The 13,571-nt window shown below is 45.3% G+C and overlaps 1 protein-coding gene across 2 annotated transcripts in view; it reads left to right on the top strand.

Moving 5' to 3' along the window:
- LOC101555885 (zinc finger protein 24) overlaps nt 1–13,571 on the top strand; it is a 71,590-nt gene that overhangs the window by 15,203 nt on the left and 42,816 nt on the right. The window contains exons 1-3 of one of the 2 annotated variants that reach the window (XM_055125540.1): nt 8,882–9,005; nt 10,891–11,392; nt 11,620–11,767. The exons of the other annotated variant lie outside the window; for it this stretch is intronic. Coding sequence (XP_054981515.1) covers nt 10,973–11,392; nt 11,620–11,767 — 568 coding nt within the window. The 5' untranslated portion in view covers nt 8,882–9,005; nt 10,891–10,972. Of the gene's footprint in view, nt 1–8,881; nt 9,006–10,890; nt 11,393–11,619; nt 11,768–13,571 lie in introns of those variants that run through there. 2 annotated transcript variants of the gene reach the window in all.

The following is a 13,571-nucleotide window of genomic DNA, read 5'->3' as shown; positions in this document are numbered from 1 at the left end:
TCAGATATAACAATTGTATATCTATGTGCAAACCCCACAAATTTTGCAGGGATGTGATTCGGATCAAGTAGAGTCATGGCTGTGAAATTATTTTGTAAGTTATAAAGTGAGAGCCTGGCAAGCTACCGTGGTGTACTTGATATGCCAAAAATAGTAACAATGATGGCCCTCATTTCCCTGACCATGAAAGAGCCCCCAATATGCCATCAGCCTACACTGGTACTCAACAGGGATGGATGGAAACGTTACTGGTGCCTGCTCGAGCAAATTGATGAACAACGGGATGACAGTGATACAGTGGTATGCAAACCCCACACACAAAACTCTTGAACTATAATGCACATTAATATATGCAAATTTATTACATTAATTACACTAATGCATGCAAATTAATCTAATATTGCATGTAAAACTATGAAACTTCTAGAATGTTTCCTACTGATTACCACTTCTATGTTCTGTTTCCATTATCTTTGGGCATTCATTATTCCCTCATTAGTTCCTTCTATACAGCAGATGAGAGAGATTATTCTGTGTTGGTCTCTCTCCCTCTGACTAACTTCATTCAGCATGATACTTTCCAGGTCCCTCCATGTAGCAGCAAATTGCATGACTTTAATATTTTCTTATAGCCAAGTCGTATTTCATTGTGTATATATACCATAGTTATTTTGTCCAGTTATGTATTCTTGGACACAGGTTGTTTCCAGATTTTGTCTATTATGGATAATGCTGCAAGGAACATAGGGGTGCAAATGTCTTTTTTCCATTTTGTTTTGGGGCCCTTGGGGTATATTCCAAGAAGTGGAGTTACTAAGCTAAATGGAATCTCAATTCCTAGGGTTTTTTTTTTTAGGTATATCCTTATTATTTTCCAAAAAGTCAACATTCCCACCAGCAGTGAATGCCCTTTCTTCTGCATCCACACCAGCACTGGTTGTTCGTATGTATGTTTTTTTCTTTTTCGGTCACACCTGGCAATGCTCAGGGGTTACTTCTGGCTCTGCACGTGGGAATTACTCCTGGTGGTGCTCGGGAGACCATATGAGATGCTGGGGATTGAACCCAGGTCAGCCACGTGCAAGGCAAATGCCCTACCTGCTGTACTATCACTGTGGCCTGTTTTAGTTATTCTTTTTGTTCTTGTCTCTGTGATAGAAGATGATTCCTCATTGTTGTTTTGATTTTCATCTCCCTGATAATTAGTGATGCAGAACACTTCTTCATGTGCCTTTTGGTCATTTGTATTTCTTTTTTGAGGAAGTTCCTGTTATCTCTTCTCTCCAGTTTTTGATAGGGTTATATTTTTTTCTTGTAAAATTCTATCAGTACCTTGTATATCTTGGATATTAACTCTATCAGATGAGTTTTAGGTAAATGCCACTCCCAGCTCTGTGTTCAAGGACTGAAGTGCATTCAAGGCAAGCACCTTACCCCCTATGCTAGGCTCTCTGGCACTGGTGTAGATATTCTTATCAATAACATAAATAGCACTATATGTAAAAGAATGGATAAATTTGAGTTAATCAAGGTTAACATTTTCTCTGTGAAACACACCATTAAGAGTCTAAAAAAATTTACAGGCCAGAAACAATTGCAAATCACCAATCACACACAATGAGAATATATAGAGAACTAATTTCTAGAATATAATAAGAACTAAATTTAATTGTTAGGGGCTGTAGAGATAGTACAGTGGGTAGGGTTCTTGCCTTGCACTCACCTGTATTCAATCTCTGGCGCCACATATGGTTCCCTAAGCCCCACCAGGAGTGATCTCTGAGCACCGCTGTGTGTGGCTCAAAAACAAACAAAAAATTCAATGTTAGAAATGAAAAAGAAAATATTAAAAACATGAGGGGAGGGAGGGAAGAGTGGGGATTTGAATAGCTACTTCAAAGAAGAGTATTATGGATGGGAAAAATGCAAATGAAAAGCTGCTCGACATCATTAACCTTTAGAGAAAGGCAAATTAAAACCATGCTGAGATATGACTATAAACATGTTAGACTAAACAACAATCACTTACTATGAAAGATGATACCAAGTGTTAAGAATTTGTGGAGCACATGGAATATTCATACATTGCTGGTGGGAATGTAGTATGGTGTGGGAACTCTATAAAAACAGTTTGGCAGTTTTCTATCAAGTTAAACATTTATTTACATTATACATTAGTCGGGCTGGAGCAATAGCACAGTGGTAGGGCATTCGCCTTTCACGTGGCCGACCTGTGTTTGATTCCTCCGCCCCTTTGGAAAGCCTGGCAAGCTACTGAGAGTATCTAGCCCGCACGGCAGAGCCTGGCAAGCTACCCGTGGCGTATTGGATATGCCAAAGATAGTAACAATAAGTCTCACGATGAGAGATGCTACTGGTGCCCGCTCGAACAAATCGATGAGGGATGACAGTGACAGTGACAGTGATACATTAGTCAGGACAGGACATTACAGACTTGGTAGCTGAAATAACAGGAATCTGTTTCTAGCTTCTGGAGATTAGGAAGTCAAAAATCAAGGTGCCACTGGTTGAATTCCCAGGTCAGGACTCTGCCTGGTTTGCACATGATCATTGTGTCACGTTGGCTAGAGAGTAGGTACAAACTGTGTCTCTTATCAGACATTAATTCTATCATTGTGGCCCTAGCTTCATAACCTCAGGTAAACCTAACTACCTTCTAAAGAGTCCATCTTTTGTGGATCTCCGAGAGACAGTAGTTCAAGGGTTACTGTGGATTCCTGTATGTAGCTGACCCTGCTTCAATCCCTGGCACTACATGATTCTCTGAGCTGAGCACCACTGGGGTGACCAGGTCCCGGGCTGCATTGCATCTTCCAGTTCTTCCACTGAACTGCTGGCCCAATTGACCAAGAAGCTCTGGGAAGAAGCCCTAGGTGTCCTGAAAATCACTTGGGAGCCCTCCCGGCCACAGTCCGGAAAAGTAATCTATCTTCAAATACCACTAGTTTAGGCTTAAGGCTTCAATGTATCAACTGGAGTTGTAAACACAGTTAGTCTGATTCTGGGAGAGAAAGTCACCGTTTTCTATCCCCCATGGACCTAACCACATACTTCATCCCCAAGATCGTCTTGACATTCCGGGAATTCCCCAGGACCTTAAAATTCTGCCCTGGAGTTTAGGCTCACAGGGAGCCCACAATGCCTGAGCCAAATTGCTAGAAAGAAAAACGAGTAACTTCCTTACATCCTCTGAAACATTTGCCAATTGATCAGAAATTCAGTTGCTCACAGAGCCTCTAAAAGGCTTACAAGACCCCTTTTGTATTTAACTTAGTCCTATACTAAGTTTCTCCCTACTTGGGGAGCTCCTTTTCTTTTCTACTTTCCAAAAAACTTGTCTACTTTCTAACTCTGAGCCTGATCATCTTCACTTGAAAATATTGAAGAACCTGGGAATCTCGAATGAGCAGAGACCGGCCGTCACAGCTCCAGCCACATCTGCACCAGTATCAGCACTTAGGAACCAGCAGCCCCACGTCTATATGTTTATTCAAGACGGGTAAGTTCACACAAAAGCCTGTTCATGGGCATTTATAGTAGCCTTTTCATAATCACCAGCAACCAGAAACAACTCGAAAGTTCTTCAATGGTTGAATGGATAAACAAATGTGATACCTACTGTAAAATAGTGCTCAGCCATACAATGAAATTAAGTGTAGCATGCAGCAACAGGGACAAATCTCAAAGGCATTATGCAGAATGAAAGGTATGTAAAAGGTTACATACTTTAGGGTTCCGTTTATATTACATTCTGGAAAAGTCAAAGCCATTTTAATGGGTAATAAATCAATAGTTTGACAGGTCAGAGTTCTAGGAAATTTGTATATACATTCAAAAAGAATTTATGAAATATGAAATTATTCTGTGTTGTGATTTTGGTGATAATTCTACAGTTCTGTGTGTTAAAACTCAGATATATGTTAAAACATTTTGCCATATATTACTTTTTTTTCTTTTTGGTCGCACCCGGCCATGCACAGGGGTTACTCCTGGCTCTGCACTCAGGAATTACTCCTGGCAGTACTCAGGGGACCATATGGGATGCTGGGGATCACACCCAGGTCAGCCAAGTACAAGGCAAACACCCTACCCGCTGTACTATAGCTATAGCCCCTATATTACTTTTTTAAAAAAGCAAGACTATAAAATAGAGAGCAAATCATAAAGCAAATGGACAAAGACAATTTATTCTTTGAAAAAATAATAAAATTGTAAATGTTAAGCAAAAATGACAAGGACAATGGAAGTAGAAATTACTAATTTCAGGAATGAAAGCAGGGACAGTTTAACAGTTCCTAATGGCATTTAAAAGGGTACTTAGAAAATAATATGAATAATTTCATCTATTAAATGTGACCATTTGCTTGAATTAGATACACTTCTTGAAAGAACACATGTTTCTTCCCCTTACATTAGCAAAAGGAAATCCTGTGATCATTTCCAGCAGCCAGGAAGGTAAAGTGAGGATCCGACAAAGGGAGATAGAAAGTGTGGAGAGCTTATCTCCATCACAATGCATTGCCTATGGAGAGATACATTACTGCCCTCTGAGATGAAAAAACAAAGGGCTTTTTTAGATGTCAAGGGAGTGGAGTGCATTATGTAGGAAGGTGTGGATGCCTGCCACAGTTAGGTTTTTACTCACTTGAAATCAAAAGACTCTTGATGCAGTGCATTTACTAGCCAAAATGAAGTGTTTTAAAAATCAAGGTTGCCCCCAGTGGTGTTTGAAGGTCACACCCTGCAGTGTCTGGGATGCGATGTTTGCACCATCTAGGATCAAACTCAGAGCCTATTGTTTAAACACTGTCGAGCTCCTAAAATAAGCATTGCACCTAAGTGCCCAGAGGGAGTTTTTTTTTTTAATTGAATCACCGTGAATTATAAAGTTACAAAGATATTTATGATTGAGTTTCATGCATATATTGTTCCAATACCAATTCCTTCACCAGTGCCCACTACTGTCCACCAGTGTCCTCAGTTTCCCTCTTGCTGCCCAGCTTGAGGCACTTTTCTCCTCCCCCATTGTCCTAGTGTTCCCTTCTTGTCTCATCCCCTGTCCCCTGCCCCAGTGTCATACTTTCTACGGAAGACCAATTCTCTTGGTCCTCTTTCTATTGCGAAGTTCCCTTTTGACATTTCTTTATATCCCACCTATGAGAGATCATTCTGAGGCTGTTCCTCTCCCTCTGGTTTCGCTCATGATACTCTCCAGATCCAGAGGGAGATATGTTTTAGCTGAAAATAACAGAGTCCAAGAGCAGTTGCTAGAGGGCTAGAGAGATAGTACAGGAGGTAAAGCAGTTGCCCTGTATGCAGCCAACTATGGTTTTTGAACCCAGCACTGCATATGATCCCCCATGCCTTGCCAGGAGTGATCCTGAACACAGAGCCAGGAGTAAGCACGAAGCACTGTCAGGTGTGGCTCTAAAACCATAATAATGTAGCACCGAAGCACTGTTGTCCTATTGTTCATAGATTTGCTTGAGTGGGCACCAGTAATGTCTCCATTATGAGACTTGTTACTGGTTTTGACATATCAAATATGCCACGGGTAGCTTGCCAGGCTCTACTGTGTGGGCGGGATACTTTTGGTAGCTTGCCTGGCTCTCCGAGAGGGACAGAGGAATCAAACCCGAGTTGGCCGTGTGCAAGGCAAATGCCCTACCGGCTATGATATCGCTCCAGTCCATAATAATAATAAATATTAAAGAAAATCCTAGAAAAGATGATCCTTGGATGTAATCTGGTAACACCAAATCCAGTGTGACTTGTTTATAATGTGAAAACTCTGCTTCCTCTTTCTTAGGGTATCCACTCTCCCCTTTGGCAAACCCTGTCACTTAGGTGCTCCAGTGAGTTCTTTTCCCATGCCTTGTAGTACTTGTTATTTTTTCTATCCTTTTATGGATGATATTGTTGAAACGACATTTATATTGCTGATGTTGAATTCGGTCAGTGTTTGTTGTGCTGGTCATATTGCTAGGTCACATGTTAGGCATTAGAAACCACACGAAAGGGTCCAGTTGTTTAACATCGATGTCAAAGGCTCAGGCCCAGCCTTGCAGAAGTGTCCTAAGATCCTCAGGCTTTGGCTTCCTACTAAGACCAGCTTTCACCTTCTCTATTTCTATTGCCTTTTTGTAGTCTGCTGCTATGCCATAAGCAGGGAAGGCAAAAAGCTTCACCACAGCCCAGGAAACAATAAAAACTTTCAGCCTCTTGGGAAGACAGGAAACAGCGGCAGCAAAATGGCCTAAGAATATCGCATCACAAATGTCTCATGTTCTCACATCCACAGAGAAGCACAACATGTGTGTTCTGTAAAGACTGAGACCAGTAGTGCCGTAGGCCTGGCCACAGGAGACTTGTACTGGGTACTCTATAGCTACACAAGGGTGCCAGGAGGAACCCAATGCTGTCTCTGGACTATTATCTCTAAGAGGGTAACAAGGCTACTAGAAGGATTGAATTCCAAAGTGGTTGTGCTTGGTCCCTGACCTCCAAAGAGTAAGCTAGGAAGAAAACGCCAGTGTGTCTTCCATCTCCGCTCTTAGAAAGTATAATAAAACCGAATTCTAGGTAAAGGGATTTCTGAAATTTTCAATGTTTAACTTCTTTGTGTTGCTTACCTTTTCCCTCTTCCCAGATAAATTAGCCTTAAAATCTTGAAATGGAACAAAATAAAATATTGCCTTAAACTAGCCTTAAGGATCAGAAGAGAAAGGCAAGGAAGAGCAGCCAAGTTAGCCTGTGACAGTAAACAAAAAGGTGAGTGAAAGGTTGGAGGGCTGGATTTCTAGAGCCTCTTAAATAAAAAGGGAAGTAGAGGCTGGGGAGGGAGATAGTACAGTGATAGGGCTCTTGCTTTGTACACCACCAACCTGGGGTTTGATCCCTGACACCACAAATGGTCTCCTGAGCACCACCAGGAATTATTTGTGAGCCACAGAGCCAGGAGTAAGCCCTGAGCACAGCAGGATGTGGCCCCAAAACAAAAAATAAAAATGGAAGCAGCATCAGAATATTACTACGGGAATTGGGGAGACCCAGTTACTTCAAGAGTGTAAGGGAGTGTCATACCACTAGCTCTCTGCCTCACTGGCCGTCTCATTCAGAATACAATAGAGGTTGAAGACCCCCTTTTTCTAACTCCCCAACACGGGCCCCAAAGGGCACTTTCCTGAAAGAGGCAGAAAGCCAAAGCCTGAGGATCTTAGAACACTTCTGCAAGGCTGGGCCTGTGCCTTTGACATCGATGTTAAACAACAGGACTCCTTTGTGTGGTTTCTGATGCCTAACATGTGACCTAGCAATGTGACTGGCACACAATTCATTTATTCAACAAACATTGACTGAGTTCTCTATGTACCAGGCATTTGGCATTCAAGGACTAGGTGGGGGATTCTGTGGTGAACAAGACAAAGTCCCTGCCCTTGTAGAATTACGGAACAAAACCCAACCAAGTTAGGGAGCCAAAAAAGTGAGAAGAATGTCTCTGAATGCTTTCAAGGGTGTTGAGACTTCCGGGAGAAAAGGCAAGTCAGTGAGGCTGAGGATCCCAGGCCACAGTACTCTAAAGAGCTGACCACAGGGGCCCATTTAAAGAGCCTTTAGGTCTTCAGGTAGTGAGATCCATTAAAGTCTTTAAATGGAATGCTTATATTGACCCCCCCCCCCCATTATCACCTTTGCAGCAGTTTTCCTTGATAAAATGCAAAGTCAAGTGCAGAAGATGGCCACACAGTCTGCATATTCACTCAGAGGTCACTGCCAAACTCTTGTTAAAAAAATAGTAGAAGAATAACATCCATGGCCAGTGAAAACAGGGGTTAGGATTGGTCAGTGGTTGGAACTAACCACAAGTGTGTGTGCCGGGTAGGTAAGATAGAGAAGAGACCAATATGATAACAGCTGGGATTGATCATGCTGGACAAACTCTGAGGGTTAAAGTAGGTTAAGGGATATTCTTGATAACCTTTCAGTATCGATATTGCAAACCACAATGCCTAAAAGGAGAGCGAGAGAGAGAAGCGCCTGCCATAGAGGCGGGTGGGGGGTGGGGGGTGATGGGAGGGAACCTGGGGACACGGGTGCTGGGAAATGTACACTGGTGGAGGGATGGGTGTTGGGACGCTGTGATGACTGAAATCCAATCATCAACAGCTTTGTAATGGTCTGTCTCACAGGGATTCAATTAAAAGTTAAAAGAAAAATCTTGGTTCTGGCCCGGAGAGAGTTCAGGCCGCTGGAGTGCAGGCCCTACACACAGGCATGCAGGAGGCCAGGTTCCATCCAGGACACCGCAGCGTCAGTGAGCCTCTGAGCACCACCTGGTGTGACCTAAAGCAAACCAGGCATTCCTCCCAACAGATGATGGGTCACAGTAAAGCTTTGCATTATAGCCAATACCTCGGTTTCAAATTCACCCACTAATCCAGTTATGGGCTTCTGGGCAAGTTGCCTGAGCCTCAACGATCTGAGCTGGAAAATGGGGATAAAACCTCACAGGGTCGCTGTGAAAATTAAGCACGCCAGTTCCTGGCCCAATGCAGTGAACGAAGTTCTTAGCACTTCTTCCCTTCATAGCGGTGGTGGTGGGGAATCCTATGAGCTAAAGCACGTCGTGGGAGGAGGGGGCGGGGGGGCTTGTGAAACCACAAGAACTTATCTCCGGGGCAGAATTCTCTCGTTCTTTCTTTCCCTCGTCGTTTAAGCGGAACACAGGACACTGTGCTCTCGGAAAGCGGCGCCCGGCCAAAGCGCCCTCTCAAAGGCGGTCATTGTGGCCCGGCCGCCCCTCCCCCGCCCCGGAGCGCGTCTCCATGGCAACGCGGGGCTTCGCCTCTCCCCGCCTCCCCGGGCCGCGGACCGGAAGCAGTCGGCGCCGGGGCTTTCTGGGAAACGGGGCTGGCGAGCGGCGTTCCTGCGTCGGCCGCGGACAGCGCAGCGGCGGCGGTGCCCGGCCCGGAGGTTTGCGCCGGGTGTGTGCAGGGGTGAGGGGCGGGGAGAGGCAGAGGCATGAGGAGGCCGCTGAGCTCGGGGGGCCGCGGCGAGGGCCGGAACCGAGCAGGGCCCCTGGGTGGGCTGCCGCTCGGGGGCGCGCGCGGGGGGCGGGGGAGGCGAGGAAAGGGCTGTGGGGGCCGCGCCGGGCCTCGGGGAGCCGAGACGCGGCCGGGCGGACGCCAGCTGACGCCCCCGGCGCCCCGCGCCCTCCGCCGCCCGCGGCCGCCCCCTCCCCCACCGGCCGGTTTTGTTCTATTTCGAGGCGCCGGCGTCTCGCGGAGGGTTGTGGGACGCGCTGCGGCGGGCGAGGGCGGGCCTCGCGCCGCGCGGCCGGAAGTGCCCGCTCGGGGGGCCGCTGCGCCGGGGCGGGGGGCGGTCAGCCGTCGGGGGTGGACGTCGCCTGCGACGGGTTAGCGACCCGAGCTGCTCGCAGTTGCGGGGTGCGCGCCCAGCACCGCTTTTCCCACCTCGCCCCCTCCCCACCCCGCGCAGGGTGCTGGTGCGGGGTCGACGTGGGGAGGAGGGGCGCCCCCTCTTCTGCAGGGGTGCCTGAGGGGAGAAGCCTGGGGGGCCCCGGGAGCCGCCTCCTAACCGGCCTTTGGCCAGCCCTGCCTTCTCCATGCTGGCCTCGCTGGGCAGCTAACTAGTGCGCGTTAGGGGGGCTAGGGGGAGGGCTGCGTGTTCGGGTGCCGGACCCCTAGTTGGTAGGAGTCGGTGCGTGACTTATTTCGAAGAAATGTTTGTCATCAGTGGCCTGGGCATGACTGTGCAAATCCTGAGGCTCAGGAGCAGCCCAGGGGTTCCCTGAAGATAGAAGCTGGGCGAGGAGTGACTCATCCCGAGCCAGGGTGAGGGGGCTGCGGCTGTGAGTCGCCTCTCTCGGGAGAATTGCCTGTGATTCATGCCTGTTGTTAGGTGGCTAAGGTGGGGCGGCTGACTGAACAGTATTTGCTTTGTATCTCGCATCCAAGGGTTGTCCCCCCGCCCCCTCCCCTTCCCATACTATGGCCCCTGTGACGGAGCCAGTGGATTTTTTTTTAGAGGTGTATTTTAATTTTAGGTAGTTCTTCATCGTATTAAAAATACCGTGCGCTTTAAAAGGTCTTCTTGAATTTTTCCTTTGCGCCGATAAGTAAGTAGGAAGCTCCTAATCTTGAACTGACCTAAACTTGAGGAAACACCAGTTCTAAACTGTGTAGCATGCATTCCAGGGTCAGATGCGTTTTCGCCAAGCCTGGTTTGGGCAGGCTTTTACCAGTCTTGTGATTATTGGAATGGGGTTTGTGGAGTTTGCAGGTCTTAGGTGGCAAGGCCCTTTTCCGTATGGGGCCAGAAAGCAAATATTTTTCAAGTCTTACAGACTCCGTTGCAGCCATTCAACTCAGCCTGAATTACGGACAAGTAAATAAAGTTATAGTTATAAAGACAGATCGTGAATTCCGTATCATTTTCACATGTCTGGAATACTGATGATGTTTCTCACCCCCACCCCCCAGTTGTGTAAAAACAAATGTGAAAACTAGTAGGAGTATTGTGTACAAACAGGCAACATGCCAGGTTTCACCCTGAATAGTAGTTTGCCATTTTTTGGTGTAGGTTAATTAGAATTTTTTTGTTTTGGGGCTTCACCAGGCTTATACCTGGCTCTGTGCTCAGGGATCACTTCTGGAGGCTTGGGGCACCATAGGTAGGGGTGGCCCATAGTGCCTGTGCAAGGCAAGTGCCCTACCTGATACACTGTCTCTCTGGTCCCTTGGTTGGAATTCTTAACCCAGTAAAAAAATTTTTTTTTTTTTACTTTTGTCAGAATATAGCCAAATTCATCCAATATTTGATCTTTTGTTTCTTCCTATAATGCCTTAGGAGTCCCTAAGAAGATAACAGGATAGTTCACTGAGCCAGTATCTGTCCTTGGCTTTCTTTTTTTGAACTACTATATATCAGGATGTCTGCACAGTCAGGGGAAGAAGATTCAATACTTATCATCCCCACTCCAGATGAAGAGGAGAAAATCCTGCGAGTAAAGTTGGAGGAAGATCCTGATGTAGAAGAGGGATCAAGTGTTCCCTGGAACCATCTCCCTGAGCCAGAAGTGTTTCGGCAGCGGTTCCGGCAGTTTGGATACCAGGATTCACCTGGGCCACGGGAAGCTGTGAGCCAGCTACGAGAACTCTGCCGTCTATGGCTCCGGCCAGAGAGACACACAAAAGAACAAATTTTGGAGTTGGTAGTACTGGAGCAGTTTGTTGCCATCCTACCCAAGGAGTTGCAGACTTGGGTTCGAGAGCATCATCCAGAGAATGGAGAGGAAGCAGTGACAGTGCTGGAGGACTTAGAAAGTGAACTCGACGACCCCGGACAGCCGGTGAGCCTGCTTGTGTCACTTTCTGAGTCAAGCAGTAGGCATAGGAGTGGGCAAAGTTGAATTCCTGCTGCTTGGTTTAAAGTAGAATTACACTTGTGCCTTTTCGCCACTGCTCACCATTATCTGGATTTCTTTACAGTATTCTTGTCTGGTGTTTATTGTGTATGCACTAAGTTCTCATTCGCATCAAAGTCCTTCTCTCGCTGAGCCAATTTTATTATTTACAGGTTTCTCTCCGTCGACGAAAACGGGAAGTTCTAGTAGAGGAAATCGTTTCTCAGGAAGAAGCTCAGGGATTACCAAATTCTGAGCTTGATGCTGTGGAAAACCAGCTCAAGTGGGCATCCTGGGAGCTCCACTCCCTGCGGCACTGTGGTGAGAACCTGAACTTCATGTGGAACTTACTTTCTCTCAGAAACTTTGTTTTTGGGCAGCATTAACCTTTTTAAAAAGCTATTTGTATAGAAATAGGTTCCCTAGCTATTAAAGCTTTGAATACATAGATATTTGCTTTTCCCAGTATATTGGCAATTGATGCCATTTATTTTTGGTGTTTTCATATAATGTGGTATATCCCTAAAACTGCTTGATTCTTTTATATGTATATGTATTAAAATAAAATTTGAGACTGGCAATTGAAGATACTGCTTGTGTGCCCCAGTTGGAGTTTGCAGGAACTTTTTAAATTCTTTTTTGGTTTTGGGCTCCACCTAGTGATGCTCAGGGGTTACTCCTGGTTCTGCATCATGAATTACTGCTGGTGGGCTTGGGGGACCATATGGGATGCTCAGGATCAAGCCCAGGTCAGCTGTGTGCAAAGCCTTCCTCAGTGTACAATTGCTCCTGCCCTGAGCTGGAACTCCTGGCCTGGCGTTGAAGTCTGTTCAAACCTTTTTTGGACATATTTCTACCTCATTAAATTTAAGAACCACTGTTTTGGTATTTGGAGATAGCATTTTTTGAGTAGAAAATGTCTTTCCTGCATGAATTTTAGAATAATTTTCACTTATATTCAGTCATTACACTATATGGGACATTCTTTTCTTTACTATTTATCCCAACTTTCATACTCATCTTCTTTTCCAAATATTTAGGCCTCACTAGTATCCTCTAGCCCTTCAGATTCTTTATAGTTTTTTCTCCTGTTTTCTTTATCACTGACTATAAACTAGCTTATTTACAACTTAAGAAGTTTATATTATATTTTTAGTTTGGGGCTACAAACAGTGCTCAGCAGTCACTCCTGGCAGTGCCTGGGGGGCCATATTGGGTGCCAGAAATGAACTTAGGTTGATCACAGTCAAGGCAAGTACACTACCACTCTACTGTTGCTCTGGCCCTCACTGTCCTCATCCTTGCATAATTGTCCTTACATGTCAAGGCTGGAAGTTTTCAGAAAAGTCTTAAGACTTGCACATACTTCTACCTGCTGATCATTCAGGGTGTTCTTTCATGAGACACATCTGAGACTTAGAGATAACAACTTATAATGCCAGGATAAATACCAAATAATGACAGTATTTTTACAGGAAAACTATTTATTTATTAAGGACATAAAGAATTTGTAGGTGTCATACCCTGAGTAGTTATTAGGATGACTCCCTCCTTAGCCCTCTCTTCATGTGGTCTCTGTGTTCTGCTTTGGGTCTGAGCTTGCTAGTGAACCTCCCTTGTCTTGCTCATTTCATCAGTAGCCATTTCCTGACAGATTGGTGATTTGGTTTAGGGGCCATACCCGGTAGTGCCCAAGACTTCTTCCTGACTCAGTACTCAAGGATCATTCCTAGAAATGCTCAAGGGACCATATGCAATGCCCGGAATTAAACTGGTTCTGGCTGCATGCAAAGCAAGTGCCTTAATCCCTGTACTGTCTGTCTAGCCCCCTTGCTGGGGGAGGGGAATTCAGGTCACACCTGGTATTGCTTAGGGCTTACTCTTGGCTCTACTCATAGTTTACTTTTCTCCTAATGACCAAGCTTGTTTCATTTTTCTTTTACAAAATTTTATCCAGGTCTAGCTGTATTAGTTCTGCTATCTTTCTACCCTTTGTTTTCTGACTACTGTTACATAACCCCCTCACTTAGTAGGTTATGTAACACCACTTTAAAATTTTAAGATAGAACTTTTAATCCCCAATTGTATGATTATGACAGTTTCTCTTAAGATTCATATACTTGGT

This window comes from Sorex araneus, chromosome 2 (genome assembly GCF_027595985.1).
Source record: "Sorex araneus isolate mSorAra2 chromosome 2, mSorAra2.pri, whole genome shotgun sequence".
NCBI lineage: Eukaryota > Metazoa > Chordata > Mammalia > Eulipotyphla > Soricidae > Sorex > Sorex araneus.
Note: the sequence above shows the minus strand (reverse complement) of the source record. Positions and strands in the feature narration are given on the sequence as shown.